The following is a 27,168-nucleotide window of genomic DNA, read 5'->3' as shown; positions in this document are numbered from 1 at the left end:
GCCCCTCAGCTCCGCCCCGGCGGCTCCGCGCCGCCCTTCGCGGGCGGGAGCGCGGCGGCGGGTGGAGGCCGCGCCGGGGCGGTGAGTTGTGGCGGCGCGGGCCGGGGGCGGAGGCTCTGCCCTTGGGGCCTCTCCGCTGAGGGCCCGCGGGGGAAGCGGCCAGCGGCGTGCAGGACCTTGCGGGCCCCCAGCCTGCGCCGGGATGGCGACCGCGGTCGTTGGCCGGCAGAGCGGCCGGGAGCCGGTGCCCGCGGCCCGGTGCCTGAGGAGCGTGCTACAGCGTGTCGGGGCGTCCCGTGGCTGGCGGGGGGTTCGCTGGTCCCGGCAGCTTCTGGACTTGCAGCCTGTGTGCTGGGAACAGCGCTTCGGGCTGGGGGGTGCGAGGGTGGGGGGCGGCAGCGAGAGCTGAGTACGGTACTGAGGGGCTAAACGGCAAAGCTGCTACATGAAGGGAAAAAAGTAAGATTCCCACCCCCCTGCAGTGTAAAATTTACTTTTCCACACTCAGCTTTCTCTGTTCCATTTAGATTATGGAAGAAGAAATTATAAAATGTTGACTCCTGCGACAAATCCTTCACATAAAGCAGTGTTTGAGTTCAGTGCCTGTAATAAGAATAACCAGGTTGCTCGAGTCCAGCAGTTTTAGCAACAGGTCTCTTGGCTTGACACATCAATTATTACTTTTAGATAGTTGGGAAAAAAAGTTTTGAAGAGGCCTTGGTGAGCACCCTTTCTTCAAAGCTTTCATCATATAGCTGCATGAAAAAAACAGTCAAAGGCTTCACAAAGTTTGGCTGAGATGTGACATTTCCCAGGTTTGCGTATCCAACAAATATTAAACACAACACAAATATAACAGGGATTATATTTACATTACTGTGGTGGCTGATGGACTTGTAGTGTTTCCAGTAATGTTTGCTGCTGAGACTGCACAGTAAAATGAGACCACTTGTTACATGGAAAAAATGCAGCAGCTTAAGGGATCTGACTGTGAGTCTTTCAGGTTCAAAGGCATTGTTTGTATGGAGGTGGTATAACTAAAGCTCAGAAATGAAGGAACACCAGCAACTGGCCTTCAGTTTTAAAGGGAAAAATTCAATTAATTACCAACATGTAACTTTTCATTAAATGCCCTTGTGGTACAGCAGCATCCGATGTCATGGTACTGTATGACCAGGAGGCTGGGCAGCTGTGAAGGGAGCAGAAGAGCCTGCAACTCACAGGTTATATCTGTGCTGGAGTGGTTATAGAGCACACCATGAGCTGAATGATTGTTAATATGCAGATGTATTCAGAGAGTTCCCATGACAAAGTCTAACTATATCTTCCAGTCTAGTTTAAATCACCAAATCTGAGTTTAAACCAGATAGCAACCAGAACATGCCTTCCTCCCAGCCCCACTAAAAAACATTTCCTGTGTTGACCTTTCTGGTAGTCTTCCTTGCTTTTCACTCCCCTAAAAAAATAGGAAGCTGCAGGAGTTATTTGTTATCCTTTCTTCCCTAATATGTTAATTTTCCTGTTTTCTCTGTAAGTATGCAAGCCTGAATTCCAGGAGGACTGACAGGAGTTAAAGCATGATTGCTTCAGAGCACTGAACGTTAGAATGGGATGAAAAGTATTCGTGTTCATTTCTGAGTTTAACAGACATGACTCTTGGCCAAAAAGCCAGTGCCTGGCTCCAAAATTGAAAAAAAGAGACATTAGTAAGACTACCTTTTCATTCCCCCACAAAGAACAGTGCATTTTCTGTCTCAGAAGAACCTTACAAATTTTTAAGAGAGTTGAAACAGGGTTTGCAGTACCTCTGTAGCTGCCTAGCACTGTGTAACTTTCCTGAGCTGGAAGAAACTTTCCGTCTTGGTGAGGAAAACTTACCTTAGGACATTATAAAGCATCTCACTGATGTCTTATACATACTTGGTCATTGCCAAAACACATACGGAGGTAATAATTAGGCATGCACTCATCCTAAAAGTAACAGTAAATAATTCTCTTGAGCCTGTGATATGTATTACCATGTGATATACAGTTACAGTGGGAATGTTTTTTTGGGGGGAAGGGGGAAAAAAAAAGGACTAGGTATTGCATTTTGTGAGATCAGTTTGGGAGAGTTTCAGGTTATATTAAGGAGGCCTTTGCTTGTACCTCCTAGACTAGTTTAAATGAAGGTGTTCAGTGTTGCAGAAGAGAGAAGAAGCATTTTTAGAAAGAAAAAAAAGTCATAAAAGTATTTTATACGAGGCTTTCTCATTTAATGGTCAGTAGTCTTGTCTCTTGAGTGCTCTGGAGTCTGAACAGGTGCTGTTTAGCATTTGCTGGAAAAGTGCCACAGATTGAAATGCAGTGGGAGAAATGTGGGACAAGGCATGCTAGTGCCTTGACTTTGTTTACTGAGGCTGTTCAGCAAAGTATTGTTTCCATTATGTTCCTCATGAAGTTTTCACAATTTTTACATTTCTGTGGTGTTAAACATGGATACCGTTTTTTACTTTAGGTATTTCAGGTACTTGGAGAGATTGACCATGCCACCACGATGCATGCTTCGCTGTCTACTCATGTATAGCAGATTGGTGTAGTGGTGTCTACTGCTCCTCATGCTATGTTGTGGTTTTGTATGATTGTCTTGGGTCAAATAATGGCTTGTCAAATACCAGACTGTCTTTCGGTGCTAGAATTATTTACAACTGCTAATAATCTTTCTTACAAAAGTTGCAAGTTAGTTTTGCATGTAAGTTTTGCAAGTTTTTTATTTAATTTTGCTGCTTCTCAATACAAAATGAAGCAGGCAAAGATATGCATGTTTGTCCCTCTGGGCTGACTACTGCAAGTGTTAAGTGTGCTGCCAGAGTATTCCTGTCTCTGGTCTGACCCTGGAAGAACAGCGCTATTGTCATAGTCACATTTTAAGGTAGTAACAGTATGTTACATAAGTAGTTTTTGTAAGCATACACAAGGAGAGAAATAGAGGCCTTCACAATCTTTTTGATTTCATGTAGTTATTATCAAAGATTATGTCAAATATGCTAAGTGCTGTTATTAAAAGTAACTTAAAATGTATTTACAGGTCTTTTTAAACAGAGGTGTTTCTTTTGTGTCTTTCAGAGTACTTGCTGACTAGTATCAAAGACTTAATTGCTGTTTACTTTCCCTAGTGCTCAGGCCAGCAGAGTTAAGGAAATTGCCAGGGTTTCTTTTTGTAAAGGAAGCATCAATGCATTGTATACTTGGAGATTGCTAAATGCAATGGGATTACAGGGGTATTAATCGAGGGGTCTAATCGAGTTAGCTACAACTCAGTACTGTGTGAGAAAAAAACTGATTTCAGAATCGAGACTTGAGTTTGTAGCACTGGAATAAGAGAAAGTTTAAAACTTAACTCATTCAATAAGGCATCCTTAAAAGGGAGTATTGGTTCACCTTTTCTATTAGTTTACATTGAAAGTGTAAAAAAAGACTTTCTTGTTGGACTAAATCCATTCTTCTTAATGAAAAAATCATACTTTGATACGGAATTACCTTCTCTACTTGTATCTGCAAGGCTTGCATGGTAGTGTTTTAACAGGCAATGGCATTCCTTTGTTTCTAATACAAATATATTTTGTTTGTTTGTTTGTTTTTCTTTTGCTCATTCATGTAGCAAAGTCTGGAGGGAAGCAGGGATTATCTGTTCTTTAATGAGTAAACTATGGAAAACAAAGTTAGTAATTATATTGCTGTGGCTACTGTGTTTCTGACATTGGTCTATGGGTTACATGTTTTTCTCTTACACATTCCAGTCATTTTGATAATGTCATCCAATATGTATGTTTAAAAATACACTCTGGAAGTGGTTGCCTGAAGTACCAGCTCTTACTTCTTTTTTATAGTTATTGATTACCAGGGCACATTTTCTGTAGTCAGTGAATGATCTGTTACTCCACACAGAGCGTCCTTTCTAGCTGTCTGGTTTTTGCTGTGGAAGGTATTTGCTCTTTGTCAAGTCACTGTGGCAAAACTTAGTGTAGTTATATAAAGTGTGTAGGCCTGCCTCTCCAGTGTGACTGGTGATCTAATTATCTGTTTCACAATACCTGATTTGAAACACTGGAAAATGGAGACCAGTTTTAAAGCTGTGTGTCTTTTTAAAATTGGACTCTTTTTCAATTCTGTCTAAATGGCAATTGTAATAGTAATTTTTTTTACACAAACACATTTTCACAACAATTCTAACAGAGGCTTTGAAACTTGAATTCCATTTAGTCTTAATTGTCATTAAAGGAAAAGAAGATTGGTGCTGTCAAATAGAGGGAACTTTCCTTCTAGATGACATTCAGAAACATTTTGCAGCCCTGTCAGTTAAAAGTTTTCATCCTCTATGCTTACAAATGTGATAAGGTAATAATACTTATTTCAATGAAAAAAAACAAACACTGAAGGGAAGGGATCCTATCTTTTAAAATTGCTTAGTGATGTGTAGAAACTCATTCCTAGGATCTGTAAGTTTTTTTCAGGTCACATTTATTATGCAGGCATGCTTTTTGCTTCACGAAGCTTCTGTTGCCTTGGCATTAGAACATACCAACTACGAACAGATTTGCTTTCCAGATCCATCAGACTTGCAGCCTCTGCAGTAAGTATTCCTTCAGCTTCGTAAGTAAAACTGTTTTGTGCAATATTTTAGAGACACACTAATTTTGCGGTGTTGCCAAAATATATGCATTATCTGTGTTTTCTTTATTTCTTGCTACTTCGTTCCAAACATTTAACATGAAGAACAAAATAAGATGCTTGAATCAGTGAAATATTTAACCACACTAGCAAAACAGAATTTGGTGATTATTGCTTTGTGTATCCTTTTCAGTCTTTAAAATCACATCTAGCACATTATCAGGCCAGAAGGATTGCCTAGTTGGTAGGGCGCTAGAGCTTGAGATACAGGAGACAATCCCATGATCCCAGCTTTATCACAGACTTTTGGTGAGACAATTAATTTATATGTATCTCAGTTTTTGTTTAACGAAATGAGAGTAGCAGTGCTTTTTGATGCTGCAATAATAAGGGCTATATAAGTACCTCAAACATAATTTTATACAGAATCTTCTCCATTTTCCCAACTTATAAGGAGTGTGTAACTTCATTTTAAGTCTTCCAGTTTTGTTGAGAGAAAACAGGGCTTTACAACATGGTAGGTGGTTGGAAGTCACACTCTACATTGCATATAGAACACTGGAATGTAAATTGTGTTCCCAGGTCAGAACAGGAGTTCAGGTAGTCAGCAAATTGGTTCAACCGTGGCACATGTCAGATCCTTCAAAACAGGTGTTCAAACCATTATACTGGACAGTTGTAGCATATTTTGCCCATATGAGAAGTTTATTTTAGCGTGCAAGCCACTTTGAAGGTCAGCTTTTGCCTGAATAAGTTCTTTATATGTTGTAAGTATTTGTATGGAGTTTGGATATTCTCACTAAACGTGTTGAAATCTAATCCTGGTGGTTTTTTTTTAAATTTTCTTAAGATCTTGGCTTCTGTTGTAGCTTTTGACATTGAATTCCACAATTTAATTATGCACCGTGTAAAAGTATTTGCTTCTATTATTATTAAACATACCGCAGTTCAGTTTAATCACAAGTTTCTTTGTATTGGGAAGAAAGATAAATATGAACAGCACCTGATTTTCTGTCAGGTGCTTTCCATGGTAGAAGGTGTTAGGGAAAGCAGGAGGTCAGAGTGAGGGCTTGAGGAGGACATACCTCTCCTGCTTAACACATCTTAAACTCATGGAAATACTAGCCCTGCACCTAAAAATGGCTTGAAGATTATCAAGTGATGACATAACTAGGCTAAAAAAAAAAGTCATAAGAATTCTCATGACCTTCTGGAAGAAAGAATGCTACTTGAGGTATCATTTAAAATGTCAGTTAATTGGTTACCTTTCTCAAAGTGATAAGGTGGATCTGAACCCCGCTGTAAGCTGAAATCTGTGAAAACCTGAAAACTAATGCAGGGCCAGCTATTCTGTTTTAAAACAATTTCAAGGCACAAGAAAAAACAAATAAATAGGAAGACTTGAATCATTAAATATTTAAAGTTAAAATAGTATAAGAGCTGTAAGGTGAAGGCTTACTTGTTAATACATTTTTAGCTAGGAAAGGTTACTTAATGCAGTTAAGATTTACGTTATAGTTAGTAATAAAAGTCCTGCAGTTGATAAGTCTTTAGCTTTTAGCAAATTGAAACATTTCAAGAAGAGCTGGTCAATGGAACAAATTTACCCATGGCAGCACACAGAATTCTCATTATTAACTGGAAAGATTCCAGGTAAGACTTCTTATTCCTTGCAGTACAAGAAGTTGTCTAGCATGCGAAAAGATGTGTGTGTGTGTGTCTCAGTCTGAATAGTACCTGTGTTACTTGTATTTATATAGTACAGCCAAACATTGATCATATTTACCAAGACATACATTGTAAAATTGGATTCATCCCCTAAACCACATGTGTGTTTTTAAAAAGATGCAGTACAGATTAGCTGGTCAGAACTCCCCTCTTAACTCCCCCTTGTTCTGTGTCAAGAAGTACAACTTGACCTGTCTAGTTATCTTAATGGTTTTCTTTCTAGGACAAATAAAAGGTGTCCTGTGCTTGATTCCTCTGTTGTTTGTGCCTCATAGATGAGGTCAAAATCGGATCTGTAGAGAAGACATATGAGCAGAGAAGCATCTGTTTAAATATATAGCTTCTCATTCTTCAAATTATTATGTATATGGTAGCTTCATTACTGTAAACAGGTTGAGTGCAAACGTGTGCCTGCATAATATTTCTACTATGAGTAATTCCCATTGATTCATAGTTGAAACTTGGAGTGTAATGGAAATGCTGAGATTTTCTTCTCAGAGTATGGTAGCTAGAATATGGGGTTTTAGTATTTCAGACAATAATAGCTAGCAGTGGTAAAAGTTACTAAAATTAGTAGTTTAACTCAAAGAAACAGGAGTATCTGGAGTACTGAGGTACTATGCAATGCCTATGCAATTTTTTTCCCAGTATCAACCTGGTTTACAAAGGTAGAAATAGGCTTGCCCTTTTTTTTGTTTGCACATAGAAATAAATCTTTTTTTTCCCTAACTTTCTTTTCTCTTTTTAGCTTAAAAATACCACAGCTATCAATAGGGTTTTATCTGCCTTTAGAGAGAGTACTCATTGAAAGTCTATTCTAAAGCCATTTTCCAAGACTTTTGGTTTGAATTGAATTGAAGGTCTGAATATACTGCAAAAATATGTTCTAATGTGGTTTTGCCGTGCTGTAAGTAAACATTTATTTAGAAGTTTTAGAAGTCTGAATGAAAATAAGAAGTGTCTGCTATTTTCGTCTTACCTATCAATTTAACAAATAAAATTACATTGAAAATGCACACTTTCCGAACTGGATTGAGCAGGAATTGGGCTAGAAATAATACATTGTTAGTCTTGCATAGAAAAGAAAAAGAACGTATGTGCCCTATTTTTTTAAGTCATTTTCTAAAGCTGTTGTGCTAAATTTTGCCCCTGCTCCATCCTTGCTGAAAGTTCAATGGCTTTAGATAGTGATAAAAGAGAATTTACCATGTTTTTATGTATTTTCTTGTTAGTCTGAATTCAAGCTATTAGAAGCTTTAATTGAAAGAACATGTCTATAATTTTGTATAACTACTGAACTCAGCTGGCAATGGTTTATCTGAGAAGGCATGAAGGAGGGTTTGTCATGCAGAATCCAACAATATAATACTTTGTCTTTATTAACAAAACCCTTCTGTCTCTGTATTTTGATCTTGCAGACAATGGCCTTCAGACCCAAAAACGCAAGACGAATTGAAGGCCTTGATAGCAATGTGTGGTAAGTAAAAGCAAAATATCTGTATTTTCAGAAAATGTTTTTGTGTGCTATATTTTCTTTACAAATGTATAATTATTGTCAATAAGAAGATACACAGCACTTGCTATCACTACTGAAATATATTTGGCACCTGCTTAGCAGCAGTGAACCAAAATCTATTAAAGGTACGAAGGAATTCTTATTCTTGAGCTTTAAATATTAGGCTTGGGCTTCTCTTCATCTAGTAAACCACATAAGACAAATTTAACTCTTGGGCATGGTAGTATAGCTGACTTTCAAATTTAAATGTTAATTTTGTTGAATAACATATTTCAATTACACTTGATTTATGTTTACAAAATGAGTAAGATTTCTTTTTAAAGCCATTATACTTGTCTTTATAATTTAGCTCATTATTTTTAATACACTTTTTTTCTAGCTGTTAAATTGGTCTTAAAACAACATTGGCATCAGTGGTAAATATGGGATTGTGTTAGTTGGTCAGAACACTATTTTGGGCTTACATTAATTGTATGTATATATGTGTGTGTATATATATATACACACACCAGGTGTTTCGGTTGTCCAGCCTCAAATTCATTTTCAGTAATTTGTATTCATTTTTGACAGAACTGTGATGTTATGTGGGGTTTTTTTTGTTTTGCTTGGTGGGTTTTTGGTTTGGTTTTGTTTTTTTTAAATCTTGTTAACATTTGGTTAGGGAGGAAAGGGTAAAATGCAAAGCTTACCTGTGAAGGGAGGGAAAAAATGTTCAGGAATCCTAATGTTTGTATCTGGCAGGCTATTAGAAATAGTTAATGAACAGCCTGAAACTGTTGCCTAAAATTACCAAAAAATATTTATAGCACTCTGAGGTGACTGGATAGTTTAAATGACACCTTCACTTGACAGTGTCTAGCCTTTAAATCATTTAACGTGCCTGTTCCAATTAGGTCTGCTTCATTTTGCAGAGAGTAGTGTTCTATTTCTGCCCATATCCAGAGTTACTGTGTGTTTGTGCATGTACACATCTGAGCACAGTTCTGCTGGCAGAGAAGTTATTCTGTGGATGCAGAAGGTCAACCTTTTCTTGGGTTCCCTCTGGCTCCTGTGGTTACTTACCATTGTGCCAGCCCCTGCCTCTCCATGTGAGCACTCTACTTAAACATGTTTCCACTGCTGTGAATTTGGCAAAGTGAAATACTTTTTTTTGCCTTTTAATGCTAATGAAGGAAAAGATAATTTTTTTCTGGTATGTTTACTTTAAGATATTTTTTCCCTTTAGGGTTGAATTTACAAAGGTGGCTGCAGATCCCTCAATTGTTAATCTTGGTCAAGGCCTTCCTGATATATCCCCTCCCACCTATGTTAAAGAAGAGCTGGCAAAGGCAGCAGCAGTTGACAGGCTGAATCAGTACACACGAGGCTTTGTAAGTAGTACTATGGAACCTGAGAACCCAAGTTCAGTGGAAAACATGCCACAGGGGAAAAAACTGACTTTGGTGAAACTGGTTTTATCTGTAGGTCATACTGTTATGTCCCAAATTACGTTGATCTAGTAGCCTTATCTGTTACTAATGAACATCCTCTGTGTAGGCTTCTTCAAGGCAGAATCCTTCAGCAAGAGCAAAATGGTAGAGCACATCTGGGATAGATTGTCTTGGAAGAGTCTGTTCACAGTTTAAAGAATGTAAATTACACATTTACCTCTGATTTCGGTTGGTGTAAACATGGATTAGATAGGGTAATGGTAGAACGAGAAAGAAATACGTGATTCACTCGTAACTTTTAGTAGATTTCAGTGGAGATTTGGAAGTGATGAAAACAGTAAGTTTTTGCCTCTGGAAGGTAGTCACTACCCATTCTGTAAGTTGGCTTGTAGAGTGTGTGTCTTGGGCTGGGTATGAGTGTGTGGCATTTATCATTGTCCAAGGCAGGATATTCAAGTGGACCATTACTGTTTTAGTATGACCACTTCCTTGTTTGTTTTGTCCATCTTTTATTTTGTGGCAAAGATAAACCATTTTGCCCAATTGAGAATCATGTGTTAGGATTGCTACAAGACCTGAAGGAGTCTGGTATTTTTCTATATGATCCTGTTATATAACAATGATAGAAAAACATTTTATACACTGGTAGGCCAGTGATTTTATTGGTAGTTGTGGCATTGTTGTATATATATATTCCAACACAACTTTTTGCCTATTCTCTGTGAATCTGCATGCATTAGAACTGACGGGGAGCAGCAGTGGCCAGCATTTCCCTGAAGGACAAGCTGCCTCAGTGAGCAGGGTGGAGGCCTCGCCAGCCAGGGCCCAGTCCCACAGTACCTGAGCAAGGCAGGCCCAGAGATGGTGGCTGAGCTCTGCCCACATCGCCAGGCCAGCTTGTGGTGATGCCATGGGCCTGAGGTCAAGTCAGGACGTCAGTCCATGGGTCGGGCCCTGCAATGCTAACCATGGTTAGACATAACCCAGTGATCACTGGGCAGGTCCAGGGTGACACAGCGGGTCTAAGGTCAAACCACAAAATCAATCTACAAGTAGGAGACAGGTTCAACAGAGTCTATGGCCAGATACAAACATGGCTATAACTGAATTGCAGACCAACAACCCCACTGTATAGCACTTAAATGGAGCGACTGGATCAGGGGTCCCCAGATAAGGTTGGTCAGGGCCATTAAGGCCTATTAGGGCACTTGGGGCCCTGGCAAGAACAGAAACAAAAAGAAAATATTCCCTCCCCGCCCCCCCCCCCCCCCAGTGGCTGTAGTCTCATTCCATCCCTCTTTGTGTCACTGAAATGAGGAATAAGAAAACTCCTCAACGCCAATGTAGCATTAAGAAGCAGGTATTCCTTTATTGCAATGCTGGATGCACGGGGGATTGCTCCACCTAACATGTGTACTGTATGTTATATTTAGGCAAGATTATATAGACCATACACATGTTTATACATTACATTTCTCAGAAAAAAGCATACATACTCATTCAGTTTCCAAGACTAGGTAGTACTATGTTAATTAAGCATCGTGCATGCTTCTTACATGTTTTTTAGAGTTTTCATGGGTGGGTCTCAAAAATAGTCGATCCTATAGTTACGGCTGACAAAACTGAACGTCAGTTTGCTTTCCTAATGTGGACTATCCAGATTTGTTCCATTAGTTTCCTATACAACAGTTTCCTCAGTGACCATAAGTTTTAGATGACTCCTTTCCTCTTGGTGTGAAATCAGCAATTCGGTGTTACAGGACTAAGGTTGGTTAGTAATTTTCCATAGTGACTATACTGAAACAAACAACAATACATGGTAACATTTGGTTCATTTTGTTTCATCACCTTTAGCTATGTGCAAAGAGTCTGGAAGTACAAGATGTGTATATGTGTGTGTGTATATATATATATAAACTTGAAAGTATAAAGCAATTATTTTATGTTGGGGACACACACAATATGGCTGGGATTTAGTGAACTTTTGGGCTAAGCATTAGTATGTTCATCACCCATGAAAAGTACCTGAAAAGTTTTTGCTTACCAGGCAGACAAGGTTTTCGAGGAGCCTTGGAACAGAGGGAAAGGTTACAGAAAGAATGGGCTACAGTCTTACCTTCTGACAGTTATTCACAGACTGATTCTTCAAAGCAATTTGCAAATCAAGCATAAATATAATTTTCTCAATGCATGCAATTATTCAGTATTCTGGCACTTTGTTCTTTATTTTCAAATAGTTTTATAATTCCCACAATAATTATTAATGCTTGCTGCTATATTATACTGTAGACAGTAATTAAAGAGGATTTTTTAGCAATATTCCCATCCTCAGCCTTTGCACTTCTTCTACAAACATCTGCACTTCTAAGGTTTTGAGCACAAGTATTTCTAGTAGCAAATATGGGAGCGATTGTAGTTGACTGGCTCAGTATTAGATCAGACATACACATGTATGTGTTTAATAGAAGGTCAGTCTGTTATTTAACTTAAAATTTATACAAACTATGTATATATAATGAAAAACAAGAAAGAAGTTGAAAAACAGGATGTTACAAATAGTTAACAAGACATGGCCTTGAGAGAAGGAATAGGCACCATAAATGTCAAGCTGGGCCATAACAATATAAGCTCAAGGAGAACCAAATGGTTAATGTGACCAAACAGAAATTACTACAACTGTGTGAACTACCCTAATTAGCACACTAAAGGATCTACCCTCGAGCAAAGGAAGCCCAAAGCCCTCTCCCACCGAACCATGGTGTAAAAAGGGTAGTGTACCTTTAAATGGAGACAAGGCTCATAAGAACCAATGAGAATTAAGTGTGACTAAACATAATTGTAAACAATTGCTCAAAGTGTATAAAATGTTAGAGGTGTGCGAGCTCTGTGGATTTACCACCTAGCACCCATCTCTGCGCAGACGTGCAATAAATGACATCTCGGCTCTGTGTGTGAGATTGGCTCTTAGCACACCGGGTAATGAACTCCGTGGGTGAGACAACAGGATGCGTATGAATGATGCACATCCCTCTGATAATAGAGGCATTGTCTCAGCCCTCTGCAGCGCTTGGATCTCTCATTGACTGTAGGGCTATGGCCTGTAGAGTGGCCTAACATGGCTTGGGCGGTGCAGCATTCCTGTGTAGCTGACACACTCATGGCAAGAAGTGTCTGTCAATTGAATCAGCACTGACTTGTAAGTCTTGTTTTATAGTAATGTTTTTGTTTACAGAAGGTTCATGATTTATGCCTTGTGTGTAGAGGTACAGTGTTCAGTATTTTAGAGAAGGATTTTTGATACATAGTTGCATTTTCTCAAGGAGCTGTTTTCTATTCCTACCAAGTATCCAAAAAGAAAAAAGATTTTCACAGCAGGTAATCTGTAGTTTTCTTGTGTAAACAGAATCATGCCTTCTTATTTCCATACTGTATATGATCTTTGCATGTTTGTTTTCTTGTTCTTTGCACATTTTGAGAAAGGTATGTTAACCACCATGTCCCTGTAGGGGACACAAATGGTATTCTGAGATTTGGGGTATGACTATATGAATCATTATTCTGATTACAAGTGCTGTTTATCAGCAGTATATAAACAGAATAAAAAATTTGCCCTTGCACCAAATATTTTTTATTTGAAGATAAGGAAGGAAACAGAAGGAGCTTCAGCCAGAAATATGGGTGGGGAGAAAGAGACTCTGAAGGAGGTGTGGATGAATTGGTGTCAGAGAATTCCCATCTTTCCTCCTGTCTCTTGTCCTGGCTGTCCTATAGGTTACCCGGAGCTAACCTGAGATGTAATGATAAGACAGAAATTAAAAAGCATCAGATATATAAAAAGAATTTCCTAGTAAATATGAATAAATTGAAACCACTTTTCTCCTGTAATGTGCAAAAACTTTAAACCATGCTACCATGTTAACAGCTGTTAACACTCATTATGTATTTTTCTGTTTCAAAATGTATTATTGTGTGGAGAAGACCCCAAACATAGGCTTTGTATGTTGTCAGGAAGACACCAATCAGTTGCATTTGTTTGCTTTGAACAGGGACATCCGTCGCTGGTGAAAGCCTTGTCTCAAGTGTACGAGAGAGTTTGTGGAAGAAAGATTGATCCTCTCACGGATATCCTGGTGACCGTGGGAGCTTATGGATCTCTGTTTAGTACAATACAGGCATTAATTGAAGAGGGAGATGAAGTAGGTTTTTATTTTAAATATTCACGTGTACTCACTGAAGTGAGAACTTGCCTGTTTTTTATTCATCCACTTTTAAATATAAGTTTACGTTGGGACTTCTTTCTGATCTCTGTTAATTTGATTTGTTACAGTTGCACATCTGACATTTTCAGAAGCTGTGTTCAGCAGCCTATCCTTTGGATGTCTTCTTAGCATTCACCCACTTACAAACTCCTTTCTTTCATACTTGTGGTACCTGTAGCAGTTGTTTATCACTATTACTGTTAGGTGACACAATGCGCACTGATTTCTTATTTGAGAAAACTTGTGGGCTGTGTCTGCAACAGGAGACTAAGAGTGGCACAAAGTATTATTGGTGTTTGAATAACAATTGTATATCAAGTTCTGTTTCAGACTATCGCATGGTAGTGGCATAGGTAGCAGAAAAGTCATTTAAAGGAAAGGCTTGTTAGTTTACTGTACTAGCTGTGGTCATTTATCCCTTCACTACTGATGTATCCCTTCTTCACAAAGATATTAAGTTTTAGGAGGATGTTTGTACCTGTAATGGACAAGAACTTTTTGTGTTGTCATGCATTTCGCTTTCAGTGTTTTGTTGGTTTCACTTGTATAATGTATTCTCATCTTTCTTTCTTTTTTGTTGCTCAAACAGTCACTTCTCTCTTTTTGTAATGTTTTTCTGCTATGAGCTTTTGGGATTTTTTTGTTGTTTTGCTATTATGCAATTTTCCTTTAATTTGTTCTCTTTTTTTTTTATTTTTTTTTTTCTTAAAATTTTCTTCTGATAAAGTTTGAGGACTTAAGCCATTCTTCTGACATTTCGAGATACTTGGAAATCCTCGAATTTCATGGACAGAATTAGAGCACTCATGCTGTGGTTCAACAGTTTGCTGTTGCAGTCTCCCATCTCTGCCTTGCACCTTTGAATCTGTGTGCAGGACCCGAACATTCCTAATAGTGTTGTCTTAATTGTTGTAATGTGTAACTGTAGAAGAACAGCCTGTGTGTGTTGTAAAAAATGAGTAGTGCTTATCATACTTAGACTGAGGACATTGGTATATGATGCTCTAAAAGGAGGAATATTCTGCAATGTTAGATCAGGATGGAGTGCCAGAAACATGATCAAGTAATACCATCAAAATAAATCTGGAAATATGATGGTATCATGCATGGTAAATCCTCTGTTTCTGATACTGATTATTGTAATTTCAGGTAATAATAATAGAGCCATTTTATGACTGTTATGAACCCATGGTAAGGATGGCGGGTGCAAAGCCTGTTTTTATCCCACTGAGATATGTGAGTAGCTTTTTAAAAATTATTTATCATATAAAGTTTCTCATCTATCTTCAATAAAGTTTGATGAACACCTTCTAGGTGATGCTTTTCTGTATAGTTTTTCATAATATCCAATTATATAAAAATGAGATAGATTGCTATAGTGTAGTCTGAGACAACAATAATCCAAAGAAGATAGAATATTTTATTAGTGTTGGAGAAGGTGGGACAATGTTTCTCATTTACTTTAATTTCTGCATTCTGAAAGCTGATCAAAATTCCTTTTTTGGATGTCGTCAGAGAATGTTTTCAGTGTAGATAAGGGAAGGAGGATTACATTATCAGTGCAATTTCCGTATCTGCTGGTTTTCAAAAGATTTGGATTCTGATTCCTTCAGCAATTCCTACAATGACAGAATACAATTTCTTTTCCAAAACCTGTTTACTAATGAGCGATCATGCAGTAGACATATTTCCTATACATATGAGAATTACCATTTCCTTTAGTGGTGAAAAGGAATAATTTTGCTATGGGTTAATTTTCAGATTGGTACTGCTGGCATTATGCTGGCAGCTTACAAGGATTGTTCTGGATGCAAAGTATTGATCCTGTTACTATTGCCTTGAGTGATTTGCAGCCTTGTATGGGGAGGGGTGAGGGGCTCTTTAGGCAGGATTGTTGCATGAACACCATAAAATCAGAACAATGCAGAGTGACAGAACCTCCAAAACTGCAGTGGAGGTGAGACTGTTCCTCTGATGCCTTCTTTCTAGGGATGTTTTGAGTGATGGGGTTCCTCCAAGTATTTTCAGATTCACACCCTTGTTTTTGGTCTGGACCTCTCCCAGTAATGTGCAGGTGTCAGAAAGTTAGTGTGGCCATGCTCTTTGCTCTCTGTAGCAGCTGGCCCAAACTTCTGTTGTCCTTGTGTAATACCGCAGCAATTCCAGAGCCTCAGTGGTGCAGATTTTTAACTGTTTGGTCATTTTCAGGTGGACAAGGAGGAGGAAAAGACCTTGAGTCTCTCCAGTAGTGATCAATCTTTCCAGTCAAGTATGCACGTGTTGGTTCTAGTGTCTGCGAAGGCCATAAACTCTCCTGTCATGTGACTGGGCTTCCTGCATTACCACTTACAATCAGCATGTGTGCAACCAGATCCTGGAAACCAGTTCCTGGGGGTGCTTTGAGGCAGACAGGGGCCAGGCCAGGACAGCCACTAGTGTAATATTTTACTTTGCTTCTAGCCTGCCTCCTTGTTCCTAGAAGTGCCTTCTCCCAGGAAAGCAGGACAGATTGGATAGGTTGAGAAGTATGGTTGTGAAAGTGTCTGAGGGTGATAAGTTGTGTATCTCTGTTTAGGCTGTAACATGTTATATTCAAGTAATGCATAGATTTATTGGTTTTTTTATAGAAAAATGATGGAAACTCTGCATCTAGTGCTGATTGGGTCTTAGATCCTACTGAACTTGCAAATAAGTTTAATTCCAAAACAAAAGCAATTATTCTGAATACTCCACACAACCCTCTGGGCAAGGTAAGAGTCCTGCTTTAACACTACTGTAATTTCAGAGTATGCCTTAAATACTATGATTAATGCATTGTCTCTTACTTTCTTGAATGCCAGGTGTTTACCAGAGAAGAGCTCCAAGTTATAGCTGATCTCTGTATTAAACATGATACTCTCTGCATCAGTGATGAGGTGTATGAATGGCTGGTCTATAAAGGAAATAAACACATTAAAATAGGTACTGATTTTTTGTGGCATCTTAGAAGTGATTGAGGAATGATGTTGTAAATGTACCTGTCGGAGATAATGGTTGCTAGAAGGAGCTCAAACTTCAAGCTTTGACTATTTTACAATGTTTAGACTCTACAGACAAGAGCTCCTCCCTTTTTTGAAAAATATTTTGAAGAATACTTTCCAAATAGAATTCCCAAAGCTCTTAAGTGACTTCGGAGCAGATATCCATAGAAACCAGTGGGACCGATTCTCACAAGTCAGTTACGATCATCTGAATATCCCGTCCTTATTCAGTTACTTATAACTGCTGTTCATGTATGTATATTGAACTGTGCTTTGCTGAAGAACTAATAAAAGAAACAGGGATTGAAACTTCCTTCTCCAAACATTGCAGAGATAATAATTGAGGGAAATGCACAATAGGGAACATAATTATTTTTGCTCCACTACTTACAAAAAGAAATAAAGAAAAAGTATAACGGTTAGTGTGGAGATGGTGTGTGAACACTGTTGCTCCAAAGTGCAGGGTGTTAAATAATAAAAATTCAATAAACATTGAATCCAATGAAGTAAGTCACTGCATGGGCAGTGTGAAAGCATGCTGAAGTCTTCAGGCAATTTTGTTACAGGAGTAAAACACCATTGCAAGAACAAACCAGAAAACCAAATATGATGTTATGACCCTGTCCCTCTTGTTTTACTTCTTGATGCAAGTTTCACTGAAGTTAGTGGAATTACTCCCAGTGCCTCAGAACAAGTGAACCTAGGGCAGGTTATTGAACTCCTTTCCCAATCCTATAATACTACAGCTAAGCATTTATGTAGAAATTTCTACTGTGGTGATCTCTGTTTGGATCTGCTGATGTATCTTAGCTGGCTAAACTCAAAAACTTCCTCCTTATATGTACAGATGTTTTGTTTCTAATGGTAGCATCTGGCATCAACTATCTGTTATGATGTACTTACTGACATAACAAAGGCACATTTCAGTTGTGCAACAGAGACAATTAGTTGAAATTAAACAACGAAACCAAGAGAGATTAATAAAACTTAGACATGAAAAAGCTTAGCTTTTTTCCTTGTGTTACCGCTGGTTGAATGCTGAATAACTTTACCTCTATGCTTCAATTCCATGTGCGTAGAGTAGTAATAAAAGAAACTTTCCATTAGTGGGGCCTACATCATTGTAAAAACTGAATCTTATAAATAGTAAAAAGGAAATTGTATCTAAATGACCTTGCAATGCTTATTACTCAGCCACACAGTCACTGATCATACGGCTGCAGTACATTGATTGTATTGGCCATGAATCTGTATAGGCTATGCGTCTGTTTTGAAAGTGGTCTAATTTCATGGCTCTTGTTAATGCCTTGGTAGTGATACCTTCTTCAAGAACTTCAGACACGGAAGAAGGGGAACATTTTGGGTACATTCAGGTGATAGTAATCTGAGTCAGTGCATCCTAACAAGTTACCACAGTAACTGATCACATGTGGCTTATCATGTCCCTTTTGCAAAGTAAAATGAGTTAAATTAAAGCTTTCTTCATGGGCTTAGCAGGTGGTTCATGTAAATAGCTGTTCTCGGAACCAAAATCTCTGTGGGTGGTGTGAGGTAATCCATTTCCCTTTGCAATGGCAGCAGGTCCAAACGTTTGTGTTGTCAGTTACACTTCACATTAGTGGACAGGTGGTGAATTCTTAAGACATAGTAACTCTATTGTTTGTTAGTATCAGTATTGTCATTTTAATGCTTCAAAACATTTCCAGTTGAACATAAGGTATTATGTACTTTAGCGTAAAATGTAAAAATATCATGCATTGATAATGCAAGTTAAAGCCTAGACATTGGTCAGCTAGGTTTAGGTACATATTCTCTAACAGATCCCATGATATTATCTTTAACTTTAAAATCACTATAAAACCTTCAGGGTAACACTGTAAACAATAATATTTCAATAAAAGAAACAAGATCTACTCTTTCTAACTGAAGTTTCTTAGATATTTTTTTTCTTGAAGTCTACAAAGATAATACAAGAAAAAATGAATGTGTTATTTCACTATTTAAAAACTTTTATTTCCATATTAACCTCTATGTATTCCATCAAATGCAGGGACACTTTTTTTTGTGAGAGATGCAAAATGGATATTGCATCAATTTACAGGGTCTGATGGTTGTTCTTTAATACAATATAACAGGGGGTGCTAGCCACAGATCATAAAAATAGTACAGTCTTTGTGCTGTCACTGAAGCAGCTTTCTGTAGTGTGGTCAGATCATTATCTGACTTCCATTAAACTGTGGACCTCCCCTAAGCAGTGATTAGGGTTGCAGTGGCAGATTTAGATATTGCATCTCATAAGTGAGGATTCTGAACAAGCCTTTCAACAAGCTGAGTGCCATCCCAGGTAAAAGGCTTATTATATGTCTTAGTTTGCACTTCATTCGTTTTTTAAATTGGAGTCAGACTTGGTTATGGTGTCATATAATGATGTTGCCATGTGACACGGAGGTATTCCCTCTCAATTTAAAACTTGCTGCTTGTAAAAGCAATGGAACTGCTTCTTCCCCTGTGCCCTTTACTGCTGCTGCTGTTTGGAATGCTGTTGCAGTCTGCCTCCAAGGTTGAGTTCCTATGACTGTATGGCAAAACAGTCTCACTGGAGGGCATTAGCTTTGGAATTCAGTTCTTTTTGCTGTCTGTGAGAGCTAGTTTGGTTGCCTTTAGGAAGTGATCTATACTCTTGACCTAGCTAGCTAGAAAACGCGTCTCTTCAAACTGGCTTTTTGTTTTCAAGGTCACAGAGTAGTTGAGTTTCTTTTCTGCTGGTTTCTTTTTCTTCTTGGCAAGTGTGCTCAAAAAATTATTACATGTTTTCAAATAACTGCAAAGATTTATACCATGTCTAATGCAGATAACTGTTGCAAAAACTTCCTTATGAAATTAAGTGGGTTTACTTGGAAAGTCTTTGTTCGTTGGTCTCCCTATAGAGGGGATTTAACAAGTGACAGATTCATTGGTAGTGGTTCTAGTGTTCCAGTGAGGTGGAGGTGGATGTTGTTCATCACTGCAATTGCAGTAGTGGTATGAGCTTGTCTAATTTTGTGTCTCAGACTTACATGTGTCGTGATTTATCTGTTTCTGTTGAAAATGAATTAAGTTAAAAGAGTCCAAATAGAGCTCCCCTGAAGCAGTGTACAGAAAAAAAAATTGCAAACTACAGGGAGACATTTGTTCTGTTATCTTCTTGGAAAAGAAACAGGATTTTGGTCTCCTACCAGATACAAATACAGAGACAGGCCTCCATGTGTCCCTTCATCCTTGCAGACATCCTTAGCTAGCTGCTATTGTCAGTCCCAGGCCTGTTCAAATTATATAATAAAGTATAATTTATTTGCTCACTCGGCTAGTTTTCTGATTGTTACAGTGTTTGGTTCTGGGTTAGAAGTCTCAGTAATTCTTTTCTTCTGATCTCTCAGCCAGCCAGCGACACTGAACTGGACAACTCTATTAAAATGGTTTGCAGTGCCTGACTTAATGTTGTATATGGTGCGATTATCAGGCATCAGAAATAATGCTGTCTTGAGATGAATGGCTAGCCACTTCTTACATCATACCTTTCTTCTGAATAATTATGCATTTTAGCTGAGGCTAACTAACATAGTTTTCACAAACTATACCTCTCATTTTCTGCCTCTTCTTTCTCCTTTCATTAATCCTTACCTTGTTTTCGGCTCACATATCCTTTCCCATTTGTTACAATTGCTATAATTTTAGAATATTCTCATTGCTTACTTAATATGCTGCAATGATGTATCAACATATAGCTCTGAACTAGGGGCAGTACAGTTTTTTAACTACATGGAATATGTGAGTGCATCTGTACCCAATTTATTTTATTTTATATACAGCTACATTGCCAGGTATGTGGGAAAGAACAATAACTATAGGAAGTGCTGGAAAAACATACAGTGTAACTGGCTGGAAGGTAAGAAGAATCACTATAAAAGAGCTCAGTTATATAAATAACAGAATGCATTTATTGTGCTAAAAAAGCCTCTGTTTGTATGACCTGTCTTTTGAAAGCTTCTGGCAAACCTCTGTGTCTCCAAAACATGAAGATAACATTCAGTTGGAGCAATTACAGCAAAACACCCATGTTTTAATTTTCTTCTTGTCTCTTGATTAATTAGCTCTTGGGAGAAAAAAATAAATATAAATAAACACAGTATGATTTTTTTAAAAAACATCAAGATTCTGGGAGAAAACATGGATATTATCATATTTTAACTTTTTCAGTTTTGTGGTGATATTTTCAGATTGTGATAATGGTATGTTTTGGAATGGCTTGTATTTCTGTAAAATATGTAATGATAATATTTTGCTTGACTCTAAAATACATGTCAGAAAGTAAACAAGAATTTTTAACCATTTGGCAACTAAATTCTTTCTTTTTTATCACCTGTGTTCAAACTGAACCATAACATCTATGATTCAGTAGTGAGCTTTTGCTTTATGCTCAAACCATCTTTGACACAGGAACTTATGAGATGGAAAGATTCTAAAACAATTAGGGATAACATTCTTAATAAATGCTTAGTTTGTTTTCTAACCCTTGTTATATGAAGAGTTAAAAGTTTCCTCAGTACCCTGTGAGAGATAGAGTTCATTTCACCCTGTTGTCTCAAATCTAGAAATTTTTAAATGAGATCATTCAACAAACTTTGTGTAAACTGGCTCTTTTCTTAATTCTTTGTCAAAACAAATTCAGTACCAATTCTTAAAATAGAAAAACTTGAGACATCAGCTAATTTTAATTCTTTGTTTGTTAATTTTTGGTAGCACCACTGCTGTTAAGTATAACATATGTATGCTTTCTTCCCTTAGCTTGGTTGGTCTATTGGCCCCCAGAACCTGATTAAGCATTTGCAAGTTGTTCACCAAAATACGCTGTATACTTGCCCCACTCCCTTACAGGTAGGTTCATATGGGGCAGAGGAGGTTATTTTGTGGTGGAGCAAAACTGTAGGCCTCACTGTAATAAAACAATAATCACAACAATGAAGTTTCAGTTGTCAGAATATATATTCTGGGGTGCAAGAAGAGGAGACAAATTTGATCAGCTCACTAGACATTTAAAAGTAAAATACAAAAATAATCTGTCTTGCAGATTCTTCTTTCACCTACGAACTGCTGCTTCTTACATAAAACATGACAATTGTAGTGGTTTCTTAGCAAATACGAACAACAGTTGTTGCAATAAGGTTTTACTGAGCATTATCTCTGTCTACTGCTTTCTAGTATTCCATGATACATTATTATCAATAATTTAAACTTAGCTTCAATTCAGATTGCAAACCCTTATGTGACTTCTGCATATGATTCGTGCCTAGCAAATGACTGGGTGCTTTGGGTGTTGCAGCAGCACAAAGTGACAAACAAATTACATGCTTGGACGTAGCTTGTGTAATTTGTATATGCTGATTTGCTTAATAAGGGCCAGAATCAAAGAAAAATCCATGTGATTTCAGTAGGAAGTATGTGAATGTAAGTTTACTGAGTGTCCATGAGTACTTTAAACATCGATTATGTTTCCAGGAGGCTTTGGCACAAGCGTTTTGGATAGACTATAAACGCATGGATGACCCAGACTGCTATTTTTACTCACTGTCTCGAGAGCTCGAAAGCAAGCGTGATAGGATGGCTCAGCTACTTCAAGAAGCTGGACTAAAGCCTGTCATTCCAGATGGAGGATACTTTATGATTGTCGACGTTTCTACATTAAGTTAGTATAAAGTTTTATTAAAAAGGGTGTGGAAAGCAAATAATATAGTTAATCTGAAAATGCAACTTTCATTTAAAACTATATTCTCATTTCATGTTTGCATAATGTTGTCAGAAGTGCTAACTAGGACTGAAATTTTCTGTTTGACCTTAGCCTGAGAGGTGGATTTTATAAGCTTCAGCAAAGCCTTTGTGATCCTAACTACTGTCCGTGTTTTGCAAAGCTTTGGCAAGGTTTTAAGGAGGATAAAGGAGGTGGATAAAAAATTCTGTTTTCAATAGGTCTCTGATTATGAAAATGTTTGAGAGCCAAGTACCTTCCTGTCATACTATTTGTACTTTGCCCTTTCTGGTTGGTTGGTTGGTTGGTTAGTTTGTTTTTCTTAATCTGAAGTCATACCCTGAAGGCTCTTTGAGGCACTCTGATTTATAAATACTGTAAAATATTACCAAAATTTACAAAACCTTTTGGAAGTTTTGGTAACTTTGGAGGAAAAATTGCCACACGGAAACATTTTCTAGTTCCACATTCTTCACTAACTTGTCCTATTGGCAATTGACATTCACACGGAAATGTTTACACACAGTGCTACCATGTGTCAGAAAGTTTTAGATACCCCAGCTGCACAGATTAAAAAGCTGTAGTTGCAGTGATTATTGCTATCCAGACAATAAATGCATTCTTCAGTACCCTCCACAGTCCTGATCCCTCAATAACCCAAACTTGAGGACTACTTAGAGTATGGCATAGCTTTCTTCCAAGCTACCTGTCTGAATTTGCTTTGAATGGAGAGCAAGTGCTCAGGTCAGAATGGAAAAGTTAAGTCTGTTGGCCTTTTTAATTGTTGTAGTGCAATTTTTAGTTATATTTAAAAAATAAAAGCATGCATCTTTATTCTTAAGTGCTAACTATAATCAAGTGCTGCTAATGAATGCCTTCCCAGTGAAGTCTAGGAAATCTTACAACATGTTTGTTTTAAATTTGATTTTTTTAGATGTGGGTCTCTCTGGGAAAGATGACAAACAACCTTATGATTATAAATTTGTCAAATGGATGATAACATCTAAGGTAAGTTGTCTTAGTCATACTCTAGATTTAGAAATGCTTTTCTATTGAAAGCAAGAGCAGTGCAACTGTACTTATTAAATAATGTAATAAATTCCATTCAAAATATCGCTTGGTGTTTATAGTAACTGCTGATAATGATGTGGCTAAAATATTGCTAAATATGCTGAGAATGTACCCTGTAGGTTTGTGTTATGTCCCAGCACTTATCTTTCAGCATGCTTAAATGCTAGTTGTACAAAAGTACATTTGAAATGTTGTGCCTAAGAAAAGTAATTTGAATTTATTTAAGCCTAGCTAGTGCATACGAAACCGAACCTTGTCTTTCCCTCACATGTTGGGAGGGGGAGTTCTTGAAAAGGAATAGTAAAATCATCATGCTTAAAATGTTTTTTTTTTATACATATATAAAATAAGCAAATAATATTTCTGTTTTATGTTTCAGAAGCTGTCAGCAATTCCTCTTTCAGCATTCTGTGGTCCTGAGACAAAAAGGCAGTTTGAAAAATATATACGGTTTTGCTTCATTAAGGTAAATTTGTGTCCTGGGAAGACTTAAGACTCCTAGAAATCAATGCAGTACAGAAATCTGCAAGAGGCTGACTTTTATGTTTTGCTTAGGATCTCCTGCGCTGGATGGTTTTAGGAACAGAAAGTTAGCATGGTGTAAAATTCAGTACAAAATAGCTTCAACTGCCTTTTTGCTGAGGGACTTTAAACCATAAATGTGGGTGACATGGCTAAGAAGGGTAACTGGCAGAAGATAACAGGGTGGGTAGGCCTTTTTTAGCTTCCTCTATTGATTTTTAGAAGCATTCTTGTCCAGTCGTGACAGTGAAAATGAACGTCACAGGTATGCTGTCAGTTAAGCTGAATTGTATAATCCAGAGCAGAGTGTGAGAGAGAAGTCACCTTCGGGTTTAGCTGAATTGTTTGAAGATGCATAGGGTTTCACAGAAGCTCCAAATTATAAAAGAAAGCAGTAAGTTATCTTACATGTTTTTTTGTGAATTGGCTGACTTTTGCCATTTTGTGAGCACGTTCTTTTCACATGTTCTTCCTCCTGTTGAATCTATTCTTTAAAAGACTGAAAGACACTGGGGACAGATACATAAACTTTGATAAGCCCACAGCCCTAAGATGTTTCCCAATTGTTCTGTAACAGAGTCAGCATAATGGAACATGTGCAACTTCCCAACTGTTGTAGTATAAAGATGAGAGCCTTAGCTTGAACCAGTAATGAAGGGGAGTTTCTGCTTGTGTTACTTAGTTACTTTATAAGTATAAAGACTATGATATAAACTGAGCCAGTAACAACCAGGATGAAACTTGCTGGTTGTAAATGTGACTTGGCCGGGATGAACAGCACTAATCATGTCAAGTTAAAGACTACTTGTATGACTCACCAGGTTGTAGCGAAGCCACACAACTGGCCAGTGGAGAGATTACCCATATTTAGTGGGATTACGCTTAAGTAGTTCACAGCATAACTTGGTTGCATGGAGATTTAAAAATCCCAACTGTACACATGAAGATTAGGAAGCTATGTTAGCATGTCTCCGATATAGAGCCGCCAAGTACGTCACTGCATAAATGCTAGGCGTTTGTATAAGAAGTATTGTTTTCACTGAATTTGATTTTAAATTTACCTAATAAATATCTGCAAGGAATCAGCACTGAATTCTTTGTGTAGTCTAGATTTGTAGCTGTAACTGTTAATGAAAAACTGACTGACAGATATTTACAGGATGCAGGTGAAACTGCCAAATACTGATTTGGGATGATATAATCATGACTGCTACTCTCTTTTAAAGAACTCCACACTTGTAGTAATAGTGATATTCCTTGTTTTACAGAAAGACAGCACACTAGATGCAGCTGAAGTGATCCTGAAGAACTGGAATAAACAGACAGCCTGATTTTTTCTAATTAACTGTTCCATCCGGTATAATTAGCTAATAGTAAGGGGGTTTTATTGCAATTGTAAGAACAAATTACTTAATACAGTACAGAATTAATGTGACATTGTAAATAATTTTTTGCTGCCACCTGCTGAGGAGTTAAAACAATGAATTACTGAAATATGTGTGATGCAACTCAGATGTTTGTTTTCAATCTTTCCAAAATCATTTACTTTTTTCCTAAAAAAAATAAATAAGAAAATCCATGAGATTCACTACTTCTACCGAAAGACAAAAAAATTGTAGGACCTTGTAAAATAAATAGATGATATAGGTATTTTAAAACCTATAAGAAAAAAGTGGGAGCATTTTTTTTTGTATGAGAGAACGTAGGAACTAGGGATGACACTTAAACATAGTGATCTGTGAAATTCAATAGCCTGCAGTGGAGGAAAATTAAGATATGCCTCATATTAGTGACTTTCTACATAATACCTACCTACCCTGTCCATGCACACATTGCATCAGTATAAATAAAGTGATTGAGTTAAATCTATACAGTGTTTATAGTATAGGCAAGATTGAAAAGTGGTAAGTTGCATAATTACTATTTTATTTTTCCACGATATTAATGTGTGCTGTTCTGAAAGTATTCAGTCCTCAATAAAGTTACAGAAGTGGCATCTAGAATAGGAATTCTATTTACTCATGTCTGCCTACTTACTTATTTATTACATGGATGAATCTACAAAGCAAAATAGAAGACTTCTTTAGAGGTTCCTTCACAATCAGATGTACAGTGGCACAATCCTATCATCCTTTTTCTTACCATATTCAAAACATTGGTAACTTCACACCAAACTTATTTCAGACTCTTTAGATCTAGGGGGATCATAGAGGTGGACCTAATACTGTGCTGTGAAGTCAATTAACTTTGTTTAAGGGTCAGTTGATAAAGGACTGTTTCAAAAGAGATCAGTATGGAGGATTCCTTTCTATTTGCCGCCTTTTTCAGTTCTCTCTGCCATCTTTTCATCCACAGATGAGTTTCCCGCTAGCAGAAGCAAGCCAGGCAGGTAACCTTTTAAGGCTGTGCGTTTTGTTCTCCATGTTATTTCTATATTCTTCCCACAGGCCTTATGGTGGCAAGCCTGAATGAATTCAATAACTAGTTTTGCAAATATTTTACTAATACTATGATCACACAGCTGGAATCTTAACTGAATTCCATCAGACTGACCATGACCAGGGCCTAAAAAAAAAGCATAGGAACTGGACTGTGAGAACAGATGCTATGCTTTTTTATTAGCATTTCTTGGTCTTGGGCTTTTTGGAGTCCAGTAGCTGGGACTTTGGTAGTTTTTGTAGCTGTCTTGCACTGCCATTCCCCAAATCTCACCAAAAGATGTTTGGCTGGTATTTTTAAGGTGGTGTGTAGTCTTTGTGTAGAAAAATCAATTTAGTTATTCAAATTACTTAACTGAAATTTCAGCACGAATTTCATGTGGAAATTCCTACATTAAATTACAGGAGGAGCTATTCTTTATGATATTAGATGTCTGTGAAATCTACACTCTGTTTTACAAGGAGTTTAAAATCTGTTTATCTAAGTTGCACTGGGGAGCTGTGCTGTTGCAGGAACTAAGAGGGCAGTGCAACAGTCTTATAGAGCTGCATGGTGAATTGGGAAAAGAAAATGTAAAATAATCTGCTGCTTTAACTGAAAAGTAAATTTTTATAAAATTAAACAGATTTTTCTAGCATAAATACATGGTAAAACATAGGCTTATATGTAATGTTTTTATGATTATGTGAATCAATTTTCTAATTTCTTAAGCCTCTGAAATGATATGAAATAATAAAATACTTGAATTTTG

At 37.5% G+C, this 27,168-nt stretch overlaps 1 protein-coding gene across 4 annotated transcripts; it reads left to right on the top strand.

Annotated features, from left to right (window-relative positions):
• The first annotated feature begins 22 nt into the window (after positions 1–22).
• On the top strand, positions 23–27,168 carry KYAT3 (kynurenine aminotransferase 3). Of its 4 annotated transcripts, none has more exons than XM_056355905.1 (14): positions 23–81; positions 4,512–4,612; positions 7,797–7,855; positions 9,120–9,264; positions 13,371–13,520; positions 14,733–14,819; positions 16,211–16,333; positions 16,424–16,544; positions 20,452–20,528; positions 21,428–21,517; positions 22,139–22,325; positions 23,320–23,393; positions 23,836–23,922; positions 25,247–27,168. In XM_056355905.1, the coding sequence occupies exons 2-14, from the start codon at positions 4,514–4,516 to the stop codon at positions 25,307–25,309; spliced, it is 1,362 nt and encodes a 453-aa protein (XP_056211880.1). In that variant the 5' UTR covers positions 23–81; positions 4,512–4,513; the 3' UTR covers positions 25,310–27,168. The 4 variants fall into 4 exon arrangements, with proteins under 4 accessions (XP_056211880.1, XP_056211877.1, XP_056211879.1 ...); XM_056355902.1 differs by having other exon boundaries at positions 4,484–4,612; XM_056355904.1 differs by having other exon boundaries at positions 26–81; positions 4,494–4,612.

The sequence above is a fragment of the Falco biarmicus genome, chromosome 11, assembly GCF_023638135.1.
Source record: "Falco biarmicus isolate bFalBia1 chromosome 11, bFalBia1.pri, whole genome shotgun sequence".
Taxonomy (NCBI): domain Eukaryota; kingdom Metazoa; phylum Chordata; class Aves; order Falconiformes; family Falconidae; genus Falco; species Falco biarmicus.
The sequence above is the reverse complement of the archived record's forward strand: the minus strand, read 5'-3'. Positions and strand labels throughout refer to the sequence as shown.

Bases quoted from the DNA above. Each gene is read 5' to 3' on its own strand.
- KYAT3 (XM_056355905.1), top strand. From the start codon at position 4,514: ATGCTTTTTGCTTCACGAAGCTTCTGTTGCCTTGGCATTAGAACATAC. The intron at 4,613-7,796 runs GTAAGTATTCCT...TTGATCTTGCAG, and splicing joins TCAGACTTGCAGCCTCTGCA to ACAATGGCCTTCAGACCCAA. The intron at 23,923-25,246 runs GTAAATTTGTGT...CTTGTTTTACAG, and splicing joins TACGGTTTTGCTTCATTAAG to AAAGACAGCACACTAGATGC.